The sequence below is a fragment of the Poecilia reticulata genome, linkage group LG16 (genome assembly GCF_000633615.1).
Source record: "Poecilia reticulata strain Guanapo linkage group LG16, Guppy_female_1.0+MT, whole genome shotgun sequence".
Lineage (NCBI taxonomy): Eukaryota > Metazoa > Chordata > Actinopteri > Cyprinodontiformes > Poeciliidae > Poecilia > Poecilia reticulata.
The window spans coordinates 26771477-26794169 of record NC_024346.1 but is presented as its reverse complement, the minus strand read 5'-3'; the positions used below and the strand labels follow the sequence as shown (position 1 = coordinate 26794169).

Below are 22693 nucleotides of genomic sequence, written 5' to 3'. Positions count from 1 at the left end.
TATATATGTTTCATATTTGATAACCGTACACCCCCTTAACCCCAAGATCAGGAAAATTCTATAAAAAGTGTTACAACTTGTTTCAGGAAATATGAATCTCTATAATTGATGGCACATGTGAATTCAATATACAAGAACGATGAATACTTCAACACAGAATTATGTTTTTTACTTGTATTGTGTATGGTAAAGTTGATGTACCGGATAGTTTTTAAATACAATGTCTCAATTTTGTGTTTTTCACGCAACAAAAACTCCGCATTTTAACAAGAGTGTCAACTTCTGAGAAATCCACTAATGGACTTCCTGCTTCTGAGCAAAGCATTTCTAGCTTCTTTGTTGAAGTTAAAACTTTTGACAAATTTCTACCCTAAGTAACTTATCTAGACAGTTTATAAGCAAAAAAAAAAACGTTGATTTGAGGGTTAGTTACACTTTAAATTGAGCAGAAAGTTGACATTGTTTCTCCCTGCGTCAGTGGGCGGCGCAGAAAAGCAGGTGCTACCATTTGGGTTCTACTGCAATCAATAGTAGCCACACAGGCACACCCACTCCCAGGAAACAAACGCACCCAGTATAACGCTTGCATTCTGTTGGCTGAGAGGTTGCCAGGCGACGGTACTTTTCTGTTGCAAGAACTAGCAGAAAATGATTCACAAGCGAGCAGAGAGGTATCAGATACAAGTTTTGAGCGCAAGGAGAGAGACAGGTTTGAGAAAGCACAGTGAATATTTGAAAAGAGAGCAGAAGTTTTGAGTACAAGCATTGCAAGTTTTAAGAAGAAAGACATTAAGTCACAAGTATTAAAAGTTTTGAGAACAAAAAACATGAAATTCTGTTTTCAGACTTAAAATGTGTGCTCTCAAATTATGGCAGAAAAATCACCCCCCCAATAAAATTACTGATCCGAGGATGCAAATAACTCAAAGATGTAAATTCTCCAAACTGTAACGTGAGTAACGTCTCTGACCGGGAAGCGCTCACTGTTAGAAATATATAAAGTTTGAGTCCGAATATAATAAAAGTAGATTTCCAGCCAAATTAGAAGGAAGTAACGACGTGTTTTCACATTGAAATCAAGCTGAAGACACGGTTTAGACGGCTGCTGCTTAGCAGAGGGCTGTGGTTTACACCGTTTACAATTCTGATTAACAAATGAACTTTCACAGCGACATCGTTCTGGATAAAATATCCACATCCTAAAGCTTCACTATAAATCACAGCTCATTTCCCTGTTTTTTTTTTTTTTTTTTCTTTTTTTTAAATATCAAATAACATCCTTGATTATATTTGTCTGGAAGATAGATCCCGAAATCCCGGGTCTTCTGCGGTCTTCAGATGTGATGAATTCCTAATTTCCAAATATTTTTTGAATCCTTTATAACGCAGTCCAGCCAGCAGGTCACACTGATTCCCAAGCTCCGCACTCGCATTCTGCCGACCGCAGCTTCCTACCGCAGGACCCCCGCTGCTCGGCGAGACCCTCAGGCCAGACCAGTAGTCTACCCAACACTCAGAGCTCTGTTTAGTAACTCAGGGCTTTTTTTTTTTTTTTTTTTTTTGCAAGTCAAGCCAAGCACTCTCCAGGAGTCAAATTGGATATTCTACAGACCTGGGGCACATTCTTATGCCCTAAATTGCGCCGCTTGTACTTAACAGACAAGCACAACACATTTTGTTTACTCGCCGTCTGCCTCTCCAAACACAAAGATATTCACGCCCTTGATGTTTTTCACATTCTGTCAGTTCACAACCAGAAACTTCAATGGGATTCATTTGATAGGTAAACACAAAGAAGTAGATATGAGGAAGTGGAACAAAAAGTAGACGGGTTTTGCTTATTTCTTGTATCCGGTTGTTTTCTTAGCCCACCACCACCACCTGCGAGGGGATAACTTTAGTTATGGGGCATTTAAACTTTTTCTACAGCTAGAATATATATTTTTGTCGACTGCATCCTATTTGATAGGCGTGAGGCTTAAAGTTTAATTGTGATATTTTCTGACGCTATTGTGACATGAATAAAAATGACGGGTATTTATTCCTTCTTTTTTAGACAACTGTATGGCTGTGGCTGCTTGACACAGCAACCATAACCCTACAGGCACAAACACACTGCTGTTGAAAAACATTTCCTTTTAACATTACTTGAAATTTATCGTGATGACATTAAATCAAAATTCCTAACATAAGAAATTCATCATGATAAATTATGAACGATATGATAAATTCCCACTCCTACTATTTAATGGTTAGAAAAAGGTTGTTTTTGTGTTTCTTTTTGTAAAAAATCAACAGTTTTGAGCTTTACACCATGTTATAATAATATCCCCTCATCAATAACACAGCTGGAGTGTTACACTAATTCTTTCCTGGATGTTTGAGGAATCCTTAAATCTCCAATGGCAACCATCCAGCTGTGAAAAACACCTGCTGGGACCTAGCCCCGCCTTCAAGCCGCAGCTCCTCCTTGGATTTGCAGTTTCCGATCTTCCGTCTCGCAGAGCAGCCCTCCCCCCGCTCAGCTCCTTCAGACTAGCCAGCAGCAATTAGCCAACATCTGGTGGAACTGAACTGCACATCAGCTGAGCTCATCATACAACATTGTTAAAGGGCTAATAGAGGAGCCATGTTGTGACGATTTCCTGAAGGCAGAGTTTCAGCAAGAGCCGAATTTCTTAAAGAGACAAATAATTTCAAGGCATTAAATCAGGGAGTCAGATACAGCATTTTCAGAGCAACTGAAGGTAACATAATTACTTGATTATGCTACAAAATGGCACAATGTTCCTGTAAAACATACTACTGCTGCTTTAAGTGTGAAACAATTTTACAGATACACATAAATAACTGAGGTTCTTGATCTGTGATCATTTTGTAATGAACCTAATATTTATTGAGATGTACCAATTTTTATTTATTTTTACATCAGTGTAGCTATGTGTCCTGCTAAAAATACTGGAAATGTATAGATAATCGCATCTGATGGCAGAAGGTTTCTCTGGTCAGCTAATAAAAAAAAAAGAAAAAAGAAAAAGACAAGGGACTTCGCTGCCAAGAACCTGGATCTGGGCGATTTGGTTCGGGTCCAGAACAAATCACCGCCCCTCTGTTCCCTCCGAAAGGTCTGTTTGCGTTTCCGTTTCACTCTTAATAGACGGGGATCATTTCGATCCAGCCCTAACGAAGTCGTTTTCTTTTTACCTCGGTAGATTTTTATGTGCGGCCGCAGTGGAGAGTGACGGCAGCACTGACGTCAGTTATTGAAAAGAGGATGGGTAATGAGATGAAATGTATCACCGGTGGGAGGTTTTTTCTTATTCAAATAAAACACGCCGGTCTCTTATCTGTCAGGGTGAATCATGGTCGCGTCTGCGGTTTAATGACGGAAGTAGTTAAGCCGGGCTCATCAATCTCTACCGACTGGCTTTTGCCCTGAGGTACCAGCCTGTCTCCCCTCATCCTGTGACACATATGATTTAAGTCAGAAGGGGAACATGATGAAGTGTCCTCTAAATTAGCCTCCTCTTACTAATTGATTTCAACCCTCTTCCCTCGTGTCTTACAGATTTAGACTCTGATTCGGTTCCCTAATGTTGAGAAATTACAGCGTCTTTTTTCCTCTCTCTCTCTCTTTCTCAGTGAAATAATAGCCTTGCAGAAGATAGACTTGCAGACTCCTAGGAGGACTTGATAACGCTCCAGCATTGTATCAAAAGCAAAAATATTAACCATAAGAATGCTGACACACATGCACAAGCAACACAAAAAAAAAAAAAAAGGAATGCTTTCAGGCAAGAAAGTTAATAGTTTTTTTTTTTTTAAGCCTGAGAACTCGTGAAGGTGGAAAGAAGAAAAAAAAAAAAAGTAGCCAATGTTTGGACTGCCCAGAAATCAGACCAGTAGTCTTGATCTTGGACTTGATCCGTCCCTGCAACAAAAAAAGAGAAATTTGCCTCGGCATAAAAATTCCTGAAGGAGAGAAAATTATTGCAATGAATTTCCAGAATTACAGACAGGCGGTAAACGCCAAGAAAACCTAACCCTTCTGAGCAGGACACGCGGTTCAGCAGGCCCCTCTGGATCACGTATCCAGATCGCTACACGTGTTGCGCTGCTGCATAATGGAGTGGACAACAGAGGCAATTGAGATTATTGAACTGGGCTAAACTGACTCAGCCACTCCTGGACAAGATGTTTTTTTTGGTTTTTTTTATTGGATTATGCAAAATATGATAGCTCATAAGAAGAATTTGATCTGCTCTTTCGGCCAGTGGGGTTGTTGACGTCCATCTGGCTGTGCTGATACATGGGCTCCTGTATCCAGAGTGGTGTCCTTTAGGTAATCCAACCTAAGCACTCTGATGATATTGTTTGGAAAGACATTATTGTTTTGATACACTTTTTTTTTTGTTTATTTCCAGTGGTGGAACTCTGGGAGGAAGATCCATATCACAAGGTGAGAAAGCAGTGTGTAACTTTTATAAAAATATGTTTGTTTTTTTAAGTCGTTATGGTATGTTATGACAGATAATCTGTGAAAACATCGAGTTCCTCCCAGTGCCGCTATTGAAGTCTAAAGAAATGCACAGCTTCCGTACAAAACAGCCAATCAGAGCCAGGAGGAGGGTCTTAGAGCTGTCAATCACCATTGGGTACATGTGGTAATACGCTAATGGCAGAGAAACAATTTGCTGATCGGTGGCCATGCTGACTTACCTTAGCATTCATGACGGGCTCAGGAATGAGGAAGAAGCTGTAGCGTGACTGAGAGTGGACGGGGTGAGCGGCACGTACACAAGTGTGATTGACGGTGCTAAGACCCGCCTCCCGGCTCTGATTGGTTGTTTCTAGTTAGCACTGGGAGAAGACAGCTTTCCACAGATTATCTGTTTCACACGACAGAATATTAGGGTCAAACTAAGGAAAACAATTTACAAAAATAAATTCATAAAACTACAGGATAATCATATTATGAGAATAATATTGTAATAATATGAAGACATGTATATTGTATGTGTATGTAGATAGGTATGTATGTATGGATAGATGTGTGCACTTCTTCTCCCAGTGTCACCACGCCATGGTTGTGACATGTCTGAAACGAATCAAAAAATGAGAAGTCAATATTTCAAGAATAAATTTGGAGTATTACCAGAATAAAGTCGTAAAATTATGACCTTATTCTCATAAGACTACGACTTTTTTCCCTCTATGTCTCGTATGACTTCATTCTCGAATTATTTCGACTTTATTCTCGTATGAGTTTATTCTGGTAATATGGCCTTATTCTCACAATTGTATGACTTTATTCTTGTAATTTTATATATTTTTTTAATCTTCTTAGTGAAGCCCTAATACGCCGTCGCGTACACCGTACCGTCACGACATAGTAACAGTTTCAACAAATATGTGAAAAATATATATATATATGTTTTTTTAAGTCAGATGCTGCAGTTTTTTTTTTTCTTTTACCGTTTTCTTCTCGCAGACCAATAAAATCAGATGTTGTGAATATTTGACAAAGGACCTGAGGATAGCACTGTACATCAAAGCCACAAGCAACCACTGGATGAAACCCGTGGCTCTAAACGCGATACTTAAAAACTAGTTTTGATAAGTATCATTAGTGGCTCGGCTATCTGGAGGTTTTTAAGGATCTGAGAGAAATTGTGAATTTGGGTTGACAACGCTCCAGACGTTTAAACGTTTTAAAATGTCCATTAAAAATGTTGCCATAGGTATTGGATTTGCTGCCTGGGCCTTTTATACTCTGGCGAGGACCTCAACCATTTATTTGGTAGAGAACCCAGCTCATAAAATTAGCTCATTTATTTCTGTTTTCTCATTAGTCTGTTTGGCCACACCTCACAGCTTTCGCTTTGTCCAGAACGTTCCCCCTAATTAACATTTTTTTTTCAGAAAAAAAAAAAAAAGAATATACCTGAACGTTCTGCTGAGAACTGGCTCTTACATCTACATGGGTAAGGAAGGAGGACGAATAAAAAGTTTCTGTCCGGTTTACATAGACTACATAATGGTGGGGGGAAAAAAGAAAAAAAAAAAAAAACACAGAAAGAAAGTTACAGTAGCTGCCAGTAAACTGGAGAATCACTTTGTCACAGCGCTGCGGCTCGTGTTGTACATAATCCAAACGTGGTGGGATGAGAAGTCTTCTGCTGTCTGCTAAACAGAGACTAAGTGGAAGCCATCACTATTACCTTGGATAGTTGCGGTTGTCAGCTTGCCATATCCATGATGGCAAGCAGATCTGCCAAGTTGACTCTGACGCGAATGAGAGTGTGAGACATAGATATCCAATGCTGTGTGTGTGTGTGTGTGTGTGAGTGTGGTCATGAGTGCGCCTGGAAATGTTGGTTCCAGTAACATGATAGAGTTCATTTTTATTAAGAGCCGCTTGATAGTTTACATAAGGGAGTTCCTTCTGTATTTTTGTTGTATATTGGCTGCATAAAATTAAAAGATGCATGTGAAAAGTTGGATGGTAGAAAGTCGACGATGGAGACACAGTAAGTTAGATTACAGTGTTTCCCAATGTCACCAAGGATGTACATACAATTGTGGTTATATTATATTGCTCTTTTCCCAGGGTGCAACGAATTTGGGTGCAAAAATATTAATAGTGAATTTTGTCAAAATTACAAAATCACAAATTTATGTTTCTTAGCTTAGCATACTTTTTTCTTTTTTTTTTTTTAAATCGAGAAATCAGAGCGCGCTCAGGTTCATTACCTCACTGGAACTCTAAATTGTGCCCAAGTTATATTTGTCTCTCTGATGGTTTGAGGACCATTTGGTGAATTGAAAGATATTTGTCTGTTATTATTGTCCATTTTCTGCACGGTACGACCACCGCTGGCAGAGAAAAAGCCCGCAGCATGATCCTAACACCAGCATGTTTGAGCGTCGATCCAATTCTCCTGAGTTTAACAGTCTCACCAGTACATCTCTAAACATTGTGGCTAATTAGCTCAACCCATTTCCTCTGAACATGGACTCAAATTTTGTTTTGTTAGATTGTAAGTACAGCTTCACTATATGCAATATATATATATACATATGTATTCAAAGCTTTCCTATGAATTATTACCACAAATTGTAATCAAATGAAAAATTCAAGCTCATGTTAAGTAAGTTGCTTTTCTTTGATGGAATATGTTGATTAGCTTAGCTGTGTTTTCGACCAAACTCTGCAGAGGAAGAGCGGAAACGGCGTCTTAAACAAAAATACTTATCAGTATACATGACAAAACCTTAATAATACTTTTCTAGTCAGCTTCTGTTTTTATAAACCCAACAAACGTCATCAGACTTTACCTTGCGTAGTTTGCAGTATCTCTCAGTGGGTAGCACTAAATATCCCTGCGTTGACTAGACTAGCGCACTCGACGTATGAAGATGCTCTTACGTGACTTTATTGGTTTGGGAACTTGCCCTCTCTGACACGAGACACCTGCACCCAATCTCAGCCCGGTCAAGAAATTTACCCTCACAAGCTCTGGCTCAGAGGAACAGGTTTCAATTCTGCTGGTAAGAGCAACGTCCGTCGTCGGACATGAACTCGAGCCGACACAAAGACACGCCTGCACATTTAAAATCCCACTTTCGTAACCACACGTTTCCCTGGCCCCGTCTTTATCCCTCAAACACGATTTTCAAAAAGATGTTCTCCTGGCTTCGAGAGGAAATCATTCCCAAGCAACAGTGCCCTTGGAGAAAGTGTTGCATTTGTATTCAAGCCGGTGTGATTGTGTGAAGGAAAAATAGGAGGGTGGCTTTAGAAGACCTTTTGGCAATAAGCTATAAAAAAAAAAGCACTTTGCCATGCCAGGTGACCTTGTGGCTTCATATGCAGTCCTTGCATGTATTAATTATTACAATTCATTGCCTCTCCACTTAAACTGTACAGCTCTTTGCAATCAGTCTAAGATAAAAATAGAGCACACTCTGATCCATTTTGTCACATTCCCCCCACAAAATTAATCTCCACAAGAAAAAGAAAAGGAAGAAAAAAAATCATGATCAACAAACCAGAATTACTAAACTGTTATCACACATCAAACACAGTTGCAGATTAATTTGAACTTGTTAGGCGAGTTCCGGGCGGCAATTACGTTCTTGCGGCTTTCAGGTCTTGTATGACTGAATTCTCTCTGGTCCAACTTTTTGCTTTCTCCCATATCCCGTTCCCAGAAAGAGGGGAGTGGATCAGGCCATCTCTGCCCGTTGCCAAAACACTATCTCATCACCGGGCTTGCTTATGCGACTGGACAGGTCAGGATTTAGCACTGCGTGCCTCATCCGTCTTTAGCGCTCTCCGGGGCTCTCCTCATAAAAGAGACAGTGATGAATAAATGTGCTCTTACCTTTTCTTTATTTACTCCCTCGGCTTGGGGAAGTGAGGCTACCCGTTTGTCAGTGTTCAGAATGGATGATTTTGAACCTGGACGCAGGACAAAAGGACGCATGATAACTGCGTCCAGTTATCCTGCCTGCCCCTATGAAGCACTGATTAATTCTACCTTAGAAAGCAGAGTGTTTTAAAGTACTTTAGAGATAGACTGTAGCGTTATTCTCTGAACAAATCCTAAGCCATAAGAGATGAAGGGGAATGTTTCCGTTAGCAGGAAAACGCAGCGTTGTGCTTCCAGTTGCCCTGGCTAATGGCCAAGTAATACAGTAAATTTTTGTTTACAACTGTTTTATTCAGTCCTATTCTAACAACATCTCTGTTAGTTTTGCCGTCACACTACAAGGTGCAACAATAAAGAGATATAAGTAACTCGCTTTCCCTGTTAGCGGTTGTAATATTACACCTGATTGTGTTAACGTGCCTGTGAATCCCCTACCTCTGCTTTGAGAACTAGCACTGAGAGAGGATAGTTGTATTTTCAGGTATTATAACCCAATTTACTTTCTCTTGTGTACCTATGTGGAGGATGAAGCAGCGAACGTAGCTTACATGTTCAATGAACGTTTCTGTCTACGTCTTATACAAAGAAAGCTTCCCCTTTAGCTTGGTGTTGGTAGGCATCTTTCACTCAAGGGGAGTGAAAGATGCCAATGTGTGTGCTTTTCCTAAAGGGGATCTGGGAGTTGCACTTAAAATTTGCACAGCGCTCTACAAATTTCCCATTGAAGCTTTTTGTAGCCATGTTTCGAGCCAACAGAGTCAGTAGGTTACCTTACTTCTCTTTATATCCTTTGCAGAGCAGGTAGGGAACCTGCCATGTACTCACTTTGGTTCATTTAAATCTACAATTATATCAGGATACTGACTATGCAGATGAATATTTTAGGACTGAGCCTGGGATTTGTTTAAACTTCTCATTTTTTAGGCGATGACCTTTGGGACGTGTCCTTTATTTGTACGCTGTTATTGCACCAAAACCACAATTAGATGTTCTGCTGCTGAAGACGGACAATGTAGAAGCAGGTAATCCACATTTAATCATTGAGATTATCTCGCATGCTTACATCAGTGGGGGACGTTGTCTCTGTATCTCTCCGCGAGATTAGACAGGCACCTTTGATGAGTCATTCTGTTCTTTCCATTAGCTAGTTGGATGCCGTATTTGAGCCCCTATTAGCGAGTGCTTCATAGGACGTGTTTACGTGTCCTCTAATATTTTAGTTCGATGACATGCAACTTCTGAAAGCAGAGGGAATGTGATGCGACTCGAGGAGTCACTTCTGTGTGGATGAAGCATATCGTCATATGTTAAGTCATCATTAGAGTCTTTATTAAGCACACAGATTAGCTTAATATCCTGTGTGATAATATACGTGTTATACATGCAGCAGTTAAGACTCAAGACTTTGATTTATCTGGACAGCCGATTGCACAAACAGTACATCTAGAAAACCCATACACATTCCTGGGGGGTTTTGTTGATGTCAAAATAAAAGATAATCATTTTAAAAAGCAAATCAAATGAAGTGCAACATGTTTATTTCATAAATGTGCAAACCCATATGCTGATACTCTGCTGAACCCCTTTTGGTGCAGATTTAGAGGCTCCTAACACCAACATTAATGTGGAAGCTTTTCCTTGGACTTTTAAGGCTGCAGTTGGAAGTTCTGAGAAAATGTTGATAGTCTGAACGCAAGAAATTGGCAGTTCTCCAACGTAATGCTACGTTGTCTCACACCATTAGCTAAGCAGCTAAAGTTGACGTAAAACATTAGCCAATGGCGTCAAAAACATTATCTCAACATTGAACCGTCAGCCAATCTTGAGCTTGGATGATTGTGCGCGTCATGCCAGGGAAGGGTGTGAGCAGCACATACACAAACATGATTGTCACTGATAAGACACTATTCCTAGCTCTGATTGGTTGTTTCTGATCGGGAGCTGTGTATTATTGCAAATGATAGAAGGATAACTGGGAAGAGGAAGACGACCTTCATGGATACAGCCCTCAAAATAGTAAGCTCTTACAGTAATTACATTTCTTTGCATGTGTGTGTGTTACCATACATAAGACAACTATCAAATACAGAATTCCCCCCCACCCCCTCCATTTTCATGTAGATCATAGGGCCATGCATATACAGAAAGAAGTTTCATCCAGGAGGTCAAGTCAAAGTGCGCACTTTGACACGTCATAGTTTGTCAAAGCACACAAACTATGACCAACTCAAGAGAAAAAAGCAAGCTAATTTTCTACATCATTAACATTGATCCTGTAGGAGCTGAGAATGTTTCCCCTGGGCAAAATTAACATTTGGGGAAAGAGCAATTCACTTAAAGCTCTTGGACCGTAAACGATAGAACCAAATTAGAAGTGGATATCTTTTATCTCTTGAATTCAGGTTTTTTTCCTTCTTCTTCACATATTTAACTGAATAAGGCATTTACCTCAAATTTATTTTCAGGTAACTATATTTTTATCCATATCTTTATGGATAAAAATAACTTTGAAAGTAACTTTTTGTCGTCGGGTTTCCATTTGATGACACGGCTGACCAGTCAAAGCCGTGCTTCAGCGTAAGCCCATCATCCCAGGGCTAATCCTGTTCTAAACTGCCCAGTGCACAGCAGCGAAGAACAAGAAGCCCCCCCCCCCCCCCCTCCTGGAGTTAATCTTCCTGGGAATCCCGGATTACACGCAGTACCAATAGTGAATCCTCTAAACATAATGAGATAAGATACTGGATTAGGCAGCTCTATCTCTTTGCGGTCTCCTTTAATTCAGCCTGTCATCTCTGTTAATATATGGACCAACGTTAGAAAGTTGAGAAGACAGTGGAAGTTCTCAGGACTGACGCAAAGATTCATTTTCCTCGTCTACAAAAGTGTGTGACTTCATCGTCACAGGCACAAATCTGCTAAAAAAATTTTTAAAAAAGCATGTTATGAATCCATGTATGAGGATTTTATCACACTTCCAAATTCTCCTAACTCCAAAAGTCACAGTTCCCAAACCAAACTACAGATGGCACTATTGGTTCAGTCTGACGGGCAGTGAAGAGCAATTTCTCATGTTGATCAAGAGTCAAACTGACAACTCTTTTTCCTCCTATATAACTTCAACCATGAGCTCAATGTAAATATAACATTTACACGGGAGTCAAACAGCACAACCAAATAAATAAATAAAACCTCAACTCTGCATTAAATCAAACAGCTTTCACTCTGAAACTCTTCAAAATACAGTCCGTTCTGGTCTGAACCTCTCTCTGTAAAACTAACTTTGGTCGGTCGACGTTAAAACATCGCCTGGTTTTCATTGGTTCTGGTAAATTGCTGAGGCAAACCAAATGCAGACACTCATGAGCCAACCCAGAGACATTAAAAAAAAAAACGGCAAAGAATGAATTTCCTCACTAGCGGCGTTGAGCCGGAGACCTGTGTCAGCTTAAGAGCCGTCAGAAGAATATGAACCCGACAGTTCTTTTTCCTCAGCCTGAAAGGAAAATTGTAGACAACTGCCATGGGTTTAAAAAAACAAAAAGGTATGGAACTAAAAGTTGATCCTGCATGGGTGAACAACTCCAGATTATTATCCGGTTCAGGCTCGATTCATAAAGCCTCAACCAGATGAGGGAAGCAGCCTCGGACGCCTTTCAGATGCATCCCTTCCTCCGTCTGTCAGGATTCTTCCCAGATTCATCAATAAACTTTTTCCTCCATTAATCATTGTCGGCATATTTTGTAGAGGTCTGCATTGACGAATGACAACATTTTTTTCAGCTTGCTGCAGCTGAGTCAGCTGCCATCTGAGGCCAAACAAACCTGTAATTAACCTTCTGCAAGAGACAGAAGTTCTAGTTTCAGGGTTCCTCCATATTTTCCATTTCAGAATTCCATTATTTTTCTGATTAAATTTCTTTATATTTCCTGTTTTTTGCTACACTTTGAACATTAGCGCACAAAATACTAACATTGTTGGGTTTTTTATTGGTCTGCAGGTAAACAGCTCAGCATTTTTTTTTTTTTTTTGCATCCGGACTAACATTATATCAGCTTCAATTCAGAAATTTACAAAAATTCAGATTCAGATCTGTAGTTTGTTCCACTTTGAAAAAAAAAAGTTTATTAATTTATTTTACAGATATTTGTGAAAACGAGCATACAGGATCATAAATAGCATGTATTGTACAGATAATGTGTTCTGGTCACACTGTATGAATATCAATGTTGATGTAGTACTAAGTGATAACAGTTCAAACCTGCTAGAAACCTGGGTGAATGATCCAACCTGGGTAAACTACCTACAGCATGGTTTACTTAAGTTAGAGTTATTAAGAGCATCCTCCATTTTTTGTTAAAAATCAATTACAGAAAAAATAAATCTAAAGGTGGTAGAAAAAAAAAAACACTTGTAGATGAATGAATGGTCAAATTGAAGGGATGTCTGAGCTGCCATGTTGCTCCGACTTAACAGAAGAAAAAGGAAACGTGAAATCAGGAGACCTATGACATGGTGATCTGCATGGACTCCAGCATCTCCTCCACTGCCTTTATGGAGCATTTGTTCTCCTTATTGCCTCGACCAGCCAGCTGTAAAGGAAGGAGAGAGAGAAAAAAAAACCATTACGTATTAGGCTTAAATAATATGAAACCAGACCAGGACTGAAATGATTAATCCAGTAAACCGTGATTAATCGTCGACTAATTTAGTAATTGATTAATTGTTAACTGGAGTACATAGACTTGGAAAAAGGGCATTTGCTGAAAGGACACACAACTCAGAGCAATAATTAAGTCTACTCATTATGTATGAGGCTTAAAATGCAACCAGTTAAGGGCTCAAATGATTAATTGAACAAACCGTGATTAATCATCAACCTATTTAGTAATCGATTGTCAACTGGAGTATACAGACTAAAAAAGGACATTTGTTGAAAGAACAACATCCTCATAGTAGTAATTATGCCAAAGGTGTACAAAAATGTATGTACTTTGCATTTAAAATAAAGAAAAACCTTTGTTTCTAAATCTGTTTAAGTAGCTTTAGCTTCGCCTGCTTTAAATTTTGTAAAAAAAAAAAAAAAAAAAAAAGGAGCGGGGGGGGGACTATTAAGAACTTTTTGCTATCCAGTTATTAATCAAAATATTAATAGATTAGTCGACAGTATTTCTTAAGCTACAGATGCATCCTGTGCTACAAGTGAACAAGCGTACGCTACAGAATTGCTATTATGATGCATACTTTAGGCAATCCTTTTTTTTAAATTTTCTTATTCAAAAAATTATTGAACTATATTATTTGCATCTCTTAGCATATTTCTAATATTGTGTAAAAAGGCTGAAGTAGTGAAATGAAAAATGTAAAAATGCGCCAATTTTTAAAATCCAATTAATCGATTTAATCATCAGAATAATTGATAGAATAATCGATCACTAAAACAGTCATTAGTCACAGCCTTCAACCAGACACTTTAATAAGGCTTCATAGATGGCTCATCCATTGAAAACATCCTAATTCCAGTTTCAGACCTAGAAGCTGAAATAATCAGCAACAAGAATCGTTAGACTTGGTAAATAGGTCGTGCAAAGTAAGAAATCACCTCTAATTAAAGAGTTTTAGTTCAAATGTTGTGCAAGTGCTATTTTTGATCGAAGAGTGCTTGGAGACAGGAGTCTAGTATGAGTCCACTTCCATGGCCTCTGGAGCAGGAGCACATAACATCCCCTGACGCTGATGTCTGTTCCATGTCCAGACTGTTTCACAGGAAGTGCCGCGAATCATAACCACAGCCGTGTACGAGACAACTCAAGCGTACACACCCAGACACACAATCTTTCTACCTAATTTAGTTCTGCAGCGGGCAAGGCAGCCCTTCCAAAATACGTCAAGGAAAGATGACTTCCTTAACTGTAGGCGAGGAGCCAGAAATGGAACAAATTCATCCAATCAAACCTCTTACGCAATCATTCAGGGCAACGTGTTGAGGTAAGGCCGGGCCTACAGGCTGCTGCAACGATGAACGAAATCAGTGACGTCGACTTGTATAATCCATCAACAATACGTTCTGTTGAACAGCTTTCCTCCAGAGAGTTCCCTGGTTGCAGCCAGCAACTCTGCCTGGAGTCCAAATTTAAAGCAAACGTCATATAAGACATCAGAATCCTGTGAAAACATAAAAACAGGTTCTAAAAGTTTTCAATGTATGAAGTGATCTGAAGTGCAGACGTACTTCGAGATTTTTGCCAATACACAGGTCTTTGGATGCTTTGTAAGGTTTTGTTCTAAACTGTAAAACTGGGACCATATTAAAAACAATGTTTGTATCAATGAAAATTACATTAGGTAAGACAACTGTGTCTATACTGTGTTTATTTGGTATATTATATAATAAGTGTCTATTTTATGATTAGAGGTGTACAATAAATAGCATTAATAATAAATAAGGACTATGTTATTTTTTCCCATCGGTCCCATAAGTAAAACTGGGCTGAAAATTATTCCCAATGTTTATTTCCAACTGAAGCAGAGAAGCAATGTCAGAGGTATACAAACGAGTAAACAGACAAAATTTAAAAATGTAAACAGTAAAACAAAAAATGACCATATGTGGTCATTCACTTGTCAAAAGAGTAGGTTTATGCAATATCAGTAAGTTTTGGATATTGGTTATAAAGCCAATGTTATCATCGAATGACAATATCGGCAGAAATGTTGACGTTGGTGCATCACTAAATGTTACATTTTCAATCATGCTGCTCCAGTAGATTTAAATCCTTTAATGGGATAACAGAGAAAGTTCTGGAGTGATGGGAGTTTTCTCCAGCTCTATGGACGGTAAAGTTGTCCTTCATTTGTTGCTGCATAGTGTAAGTGAGCCGTCTTCACTTTTCCCTCACTTACAAGGTTAGTTTTTAAATGGTGAGAATCTCACACTGGCCCATGTCTAATCAATGCCCACTCAATGTATGCCCCTCAACTTCAAGACATGCAGTTAACCAAACTACAACCAACTTCTACATGTTGTCTTTCTGAAGCAGTGTAGAAAAACCCTGCTTACTCTTTTTATTTTCATTTTCTTCAATAAAAAGCACCACTTTTATTGAATTGACACGTTTATTCATTCCACCTTTGGCATTGCTCAAGAGTCCACAAACAGGAAGTAACTGTAACCTAAACCTAGCCCATACTGTTATTTCCATGCTAAAACTTTTTCCTTTCTTTTTTGCCAAACGTAGACAGGGCAGTTGGCGAAGGTATAAAATTGGCTACGTAATTTCCAACAGTGACTCATTCTTCTAGATTTATTGTGTGTGCGTGTGTGTGTGTATATATATATATATATTTATATGTGTGTGTGTGTTGAGATGGTGTAGCTGCAATGATCAGCGCATTTAATTGCTTTGCTGCCTAATGCACCATTAGCCCAGGCCTCATAGTCAATTATCTCCTCAGCCTGAGGTGAGACCACCACATTAACTTCTGCTCTCCTCTCCAACAGAAGGAGCAGACCAGACAGCTTCACATCTATTTAGAGCATCTGATAATAGAGTCATGAGGCAGTGGGAGCCTGTGGTTCGTGACAGTGGAGCTAATCAGAGAATTTGTTTGGAGAGTCGGGGCACGAGGCCAACCCATGTAGTGCAGCCAAGAACCCCCAGCCCCCCGAAACAAACCCGGCATCTCCAGGTCTTTCAGATGTCAGTACCTCGGTCAGCCGTGACCCCTCGTCGACGTCTCGCGCCCACTTGCCCGACCCCAACCCCAATGCTGAGGTATGACAATCACCAGGTACCGGAGTGTAATAAAACCGGACGACTGACACGAACAACACTTTAAAGGGGCCATCAATCAGCCAGCACAAAGCGCGCAGCAGCCTGCAGCTGTCTGACGGAGGCCCGCGTCTCCGCTACCTTAGAAAGGCTCAGAAGTTATTAAACTGGAGGAAGGACAGAAGGAATGAAGGGCAGAACCTCACACCTTATTATTTAGCCCGTTTCACGTGGGTGGGAGGGGGGTAAAAAAAAAAAAAAAGGGGGGGGGGGTCGGGCGTGCAAGATTGCTGCAAGGCATAATAACATGGTTACGCACAACTACACTGATGTTTACAACTTTTCAGGCTGTTGGGAAAGAACCTTGAGGAAAGTGAAACTTTTTTATATATTGTCACATTGCAACTAGGGGTGTCCTGCTCCAACACTGATATTAGAGATGCAATTAGAGAACCAAATACGTCAAAGTATTTTATTAGGATTATATGCAAGAAACTAATACAGACCATTGCATACCTGGGCTGTCTTATATATAAAATGAATACATTACCACTAAATGTGCATTTTTCTGTCTCTGTGCTGCTGCTTGTTTACTAATGCTCTGGTAAACCTTTGAGGGTTATTTATGCTTTGAGTTTACATACATTTAATATACCTTTGACTAACAACCAACCGTAGCTACTGGATTGTATTTACAGATATGAATGATGGATACTTTTGCAAAACACTAAAAAGGAGGAATGTGATGGTAGTTTAGTGAATAAGAAATCTAATTGTTTCATGTGAAATCAAAAGAGAAAGTCACTCAGCCACTAAAACCCTTTAATAGTCCTTTTAAACACACCAATCTAATGTATTCGTTGTTGTTTTTATCTAAATGTTTGTGCACAAAATGAATGCTCTAGTTTAAAGTCATCTTTCTTAATAATAAACAAACATTAGAAACACGCCAGGCTGTTTGGTTCCAAGCAGCCGACATCACTGAACCCAGATGTGCTCCGTCTCTGTGGGCACAGCTTCTCCCAAACACACAAGACAGTAAAGAAAATATTTAAGCAGGGAAACATGTGCTGAACTACTGGTTATGCTACTGACCAACTCCTCTGAACACTTTCAGATGGGCTCCCCTAATTTAGGTTTGCTTTACCAAGACCTTTGCTTTTGGTCGCAGATATAGAAAACGAGATAAAATGGACAGACTAAAGAATGCTTTAAAAACGCTAAGGCAAACTTATGAACTCAAAACATTTTCTAAAGCAAAAAAGTTAAATCAAAAGGCTTTTTGCCACCTTGGATGAAATTCAAGACCTAAATGACTATAAATTCAGGGGACGGTTGCATTACAATCAAGCACAGCAAAAATGGTGACATTTTCTGGGGTCTGTTGGTAGTTAAAACTGTTGAAGAATATGTGGACACCCTGAAATATTACAACAGACTGTAAAACACAAAGAACATCAGACTGACATTGTGATGACTATTTTCTGTATTGCTTCACCTGTTTTTGACTTTTTCAGTCAAAGATAACTTTGCGTCTTGTGGTGTAAGTCTGAAATTCTTCACAGTTCAATGTAATTATTAGCCGAGATCAGATTATGGCTATATAAGAAGCTCATTCCTGAAGATAACATGTTTCTTTGAAGACGCTACAACCTTAACTTAATACAAAAAGAGTAAATGTGCCCAGACGGGGTGAAAGCCACAAGGGTTGGTATAACAACCTTGCAAATGAAAGCCAGGGAAGCAGACTCTGGCAGTGAATTTCTTTCCAATTTTATGCAAATAAAGAGGTTTACAGAATGACTAGATGTGCGCAAATATCTAATGAAAGTTAAAATACAACAGATGAAGCCGTTTTTTTTTTTTTTCAATTGGTGTGTGGGGGACTGAAGAGTCATGTGGAAAACACGGCTTTCAGTAGCTGATAAAGCAGCTGAGTACGACGAATGCATTGTCCGAGTAGATCTCGATCCTCTCACCTTGTAGGCTCGATTTATCTGAGCAGCAGCCCAAGCCGCATATTTGATATTGTCCTTCTTCACCTTGGCACTGACTTTGGGACTGGCAGCGATGTGACTTGCAGACTGCGAGAAAAACAGAAAACGGGGAGGAAGACGTGAAGGAGAGAACAGGGGAAGAAGTGTTCTACTATCAAAACTTGGTGAAACGGCAATAAAAAAAATAAAATAAAAAGTAATTGAGATGAATGTGCAACCACTCTTACCATCCACCACTCCACTAGTCATTGTGGCAGAATGAAGAGAAAAAACAGACCTTGGCCTGATGACACAGGGGGAATCATTTATGGGGAGGAAAAAGTGAGTGCTTTTAATGCTTCAGACGCAAATTGTCACTTAACGGGGTCTAATTTCTCCAACACCATTGATTCTCTGTGATGAAAGGACTTGTATGTAAAAAAGAAAAGGAAAAAAACCCACCTATTGCACCGTGAGTAGAGTGCCTTGTGAATCACAGTCTGTGCCTGCCTCGACAGCTCCCCTCTGAACCACAAATCCCATGTCTTTCCCATGTTCCTGCCATCATCTCCACACAGCAAACCCCAGAAGACTTAGCCGGCCCGCACTTCAAAGCTCTCTCTTCCACTGTGCTGAAACCTTAACTACATACCAATCAACCTGGCCCTGTTGTTTTGAGGAAAAAAATTGGTTTGGCTTCTGTATTTTTCTTTTTCTTTTTTTTTTAGTATGCCTTTTCTTTGTTTCTATTTTTCAACTCAATAGAAACCTCAGTTTGGATGATGTCAACCCTGACAGGCTACCCCTGAATAACAGCACGCTCCATTATGGAGGGGAATCCCCGTGCATGTGTTGTCAGTAACTCGACCGCAAGCCAACTGTGGTCAGTGCTACCAAGTCCACTGTCACACTGACTCACAGGGTTTGGGATGGTGAAAGTTTTCTGCCCTCTCACTGAACTGCCTGCACCTGTCAAGACTGACAAAAAAGTGACAATTACAATTTCCAAAAGGGGAAAAAAACCACTCAGACAAACAAATTTCTATATCAGATGTGAATATTTCCTGAGAAATGGGCTAAGATGCCTGGAATCATCCAATTTTATGATATTTTTTTAGTTGATCAGGAAAATAAAAAGCATAGCTAGGGACTAAAAATTTATTTTAATAGCCAGAACAGCTGGCTATTAAGTTTATTATTATAATAATATTAAGTGGATATTATTCAAGTACTGCATTTTGCACATTTTCCTAATAATGCGTAGCCCTACTAATAACACTTTTCATTAGAGAAGTCATCACTGAGTGAAGAATGCTTGGACAGCGACACTATATTGCAAAAGTATTAATTTGTCCGTCTAAACATACACATCTTTACGTGACATTCCCATTCTTAATCCCTACGGTTTAAAACATCTGCCTGCTCTTTATTGTAATAGTTTAAACTGTGAAGGTCTTCCACAAGCTCCAGGGACGTGTTTATGGGAATTTAGACCTTTGTTTTTCCTGAAGTGCATAAGTGAGGTCAAACACTAATGTTGGATGACAAGGCATAGCTAGCAGTCTCCACTTAAATCCATCCCAAAGGTCATTGATTCTTCCACACCAAACTTGGCCCTTCATGTCTTCATTGACTGGTTTGTGGACATTGGCAACAGGCCACGGTTAAGAGTCCCCAACCTGTTTCCACAAAATCATCACCATGAAACTGGACAAAACGTCTTGGTTTGCTGATGCATTGAGCTCCTTTCACTGCATCAATGGGTTTTACCCCAACTCCTGCTTGTCAATCAATGGATTATGTTGGGTGATGCCAGTAGCTTTCCCCTAATGTACACCATTGTAATACACCTACAACTGAAGGGGACCCGGGTTGGTTGTGTGGGTCGCATACCTGCTCCCTGAAGGGAAACCTAACCTGGAAGGTCTCGACCCACTTTACTTGAGCTAATCTGAAGGCCACAAGAAGTTTGGAAGTCTGTAGCCATCGACTCTGCCGGTAGCAACTTCTCCACACTATGTGGCTTTGCATTCTTGCTCTGTGATTTGACATACCTTCATGGATTACTGGCCGTTGTTCCTAGTCGCTTCCACTTTGTTATATTTTCACTATCAATCAATCAAATTTTATTTGTATAGCACATTTTAGCAGCAAAGCATTTCAAGGTGCTTTACATGATAAAAGAAAAAATTAAAACAGCATGTGACATTAAATAAACAATAAGAAAGAGAAAGAGATTTTGAAAGAAAAAAAAAAGATAAAAACATACTTTTGTTATGGAATTTAAACGCCTGTCGTTGCTGGACTCCGCCGTCCGTTTAACACGGGTATTATCCAGGCCCCGTCGCCTAACAGGACAAGGTCTCCAACCTTGCAGCACCAGGCTCTGTCCACCGAATTTTTGAGCTAGGACTTCGCCGTCCTACCTACTAGCGATTGATTAGTTTTATTGGATTTATTGGACAGGTGCCATCCTATCAGACTACCGTGTTGGAATTAACTGACCCCAGGAGGGCAACCAGTTTTTGATAGATGTTTTAGAAGCAAACTATGCTTAGACGCTTTAATATTAGCTGGTAATCTGGCCAAACACCACATTTGGCCAGTCAGACTTTTACAGAACACCGACTACTGCATTGCTGTACATCTTTAACCTGAACAGCCTAAGGGCAACACAGACAAATGTCTTGAAATAGAACCTGTCCTGCTTGTGGACTTGCTGCCACCACCTCTGTGAGGCTTGACAAGGTGTTGACCGCTCTGTGGTGTTTAGACTGCAGGAAAACTCCCAGTGGAGAAAGGTGAAAACACTAGAGTTTCCTTCTTCAATCTGAAACCTTTATTCTTGGCATTGCTTTGTTTGTGTTTTTATGTCACGTCTCTCCTACGTGTATTTTACTGGCCATAGCTGACAACATCCTGTTTAAACAAATGCACAGATGGAAGGCAGTTTCAACCCGGGCCGCAATCAAATCAGCACTGATTGGATAATTTGCCATTGACAAAATACTTGCTGAGGTCAGACCGTTCTCGCTGATATTTTTTTTCTACTACTTGTCTCTACTTTATCTAAATAGAACATGAAGCATTGCTAATACAAGATTTTGGTTAAATAAAGCCCTGCAAAGGGGGAGACTTTTCCAGCAGTGGGGTTCAACGTCTGAGTCAGCAGCGAGATGACCTGTCTGAGAGCCCCTTCTGTTTTCCCCCCACAAAAACACACACACACTCGGTCTTACTTAACTCTCACTGTGGCCAACCTTAACCTTGACAAACCGCAGGGTTGCTAAAATGGTCCTGCTGTTCTTCCCCCCACCCCCACTTTCTCTCTCCTTGTGTTGCTTCTTTCTTTAAAGCAAGGCAGTACTCACCATGTACAGGCCAAACAAGGCCCTCATGTTCCGGTTGTTTAACCTCAGTGCCTGGGCAAAATATTTTCTGGCCAGCTCCAGGTTTTCCATGCCCCCCTGTGTGTACTTCACCTGTGAGAGAAGGCATTAAAGCAAAGCTTTTGCTAAAGGGCAACTTCAGCAATGACAGCATGACATCTAAACAAGCAAGACATGACCACCTTGAGTAAACACATCTGCTTTAATGAGTCTACAGTATGTTCCCAATGACATTGAGTGGTCCTGCCCTTTAAAAGAGAAATCATTCGGGTTTCTTATTTATATCACAGATGCCCTTAAGAGGGCAGATTTTGAAATGAGGTTGTGTTAAAAGTTGTAAGCAGTTACTATCGTACTTGCAGTGACTCTCTTGGTATCTTTATTTAGCATACGTCCAGGTTAGTTTGACTGAAGCCAAGAGGAGCGATGACCAAAGCAGCAAAATTAACCCCTGCTCCAAACGGATTAGACCAACAAGATAAAGACAGCAAAAAGACCCATAAAACGGCATTTACATAAAAATGTGACCTTTTAGACAGAGTCGTGTTAAGATGGTGGAAGATCATTTTAGCTTCGGCCCCTGACAGAGAATAGCCGCTAGCTTAAGGCTCTGAAACTAAATCTGGATTTAAACTAAATGAAAACGCCAACAGCATAGGATATTTACTGTTTATAACATAACCTCACTTAAAAAAAAATAGTAATAATCTTTCCTTTCTTATTAAAAGAGGGATCTCAGCATTAACTCCGCAGCCTGCCCTCAAGGTTCATGATGAACTCACCTCCGCATACTGTTCACAGTACAAGTGATTGTGAGGATTGGTCATCATCAGCTCTTCCAGACAAAACGCAGCTTTTCCATAGCTGTGGAAATGACGAGGCAAACAGTAAGTCAATAGATACAGCTCAGGATGAGTCATCCGTTAGCTTGCCCACCAACCTTGAAATGCATTTTGAAACTCACCAATAAGTTTCAGGATTTAAATCTTAGCCATCACACGAGATTTTAATCTGTTTCCCAGTAACTGACATACAACATATTTACAGGATCAGGGCAGAGGGTACTCAGGCTCTTCCTTTCCATGCCATCTACTGTGATGATTTCTCGCTCTCCCTTGAG

General features: G+C 39.9%; 1 protein-coding gene across 1 annotated transcript in view; it reads right to left on the bottom strand.

The window, feature by feature from the left end:
- Positions 1-12529: 12529 nt before the first annotated feature.
- Positions 12530-22693, bottom strand: part of emc2 (ER membrane protein complex subunit 2) — a 32637-nt gene continuing 22473 nt past the window's right edge. The window contains exons 8-11 of the mRNA XM_008431946.2: positions 22356-22437; positions 21556-21666; positions 18188-18292; positions 12530-13028 (exon numbers count right to left, since the gene is read on the bottom strand). Of these exons, the coding sequence (XP_008430168.1) occupies positions 12942-13028; positions 18188-18292; positions 21556-21666; positions 22356-22437 (385 nt within the window). The 3' untranslated portion in view covers positions 12530-12941. The remainder of the gene's footprint in view (positions 13029-18187; positions 18293-21555; positions 21667-22355; positions 22438-22693) is intronic.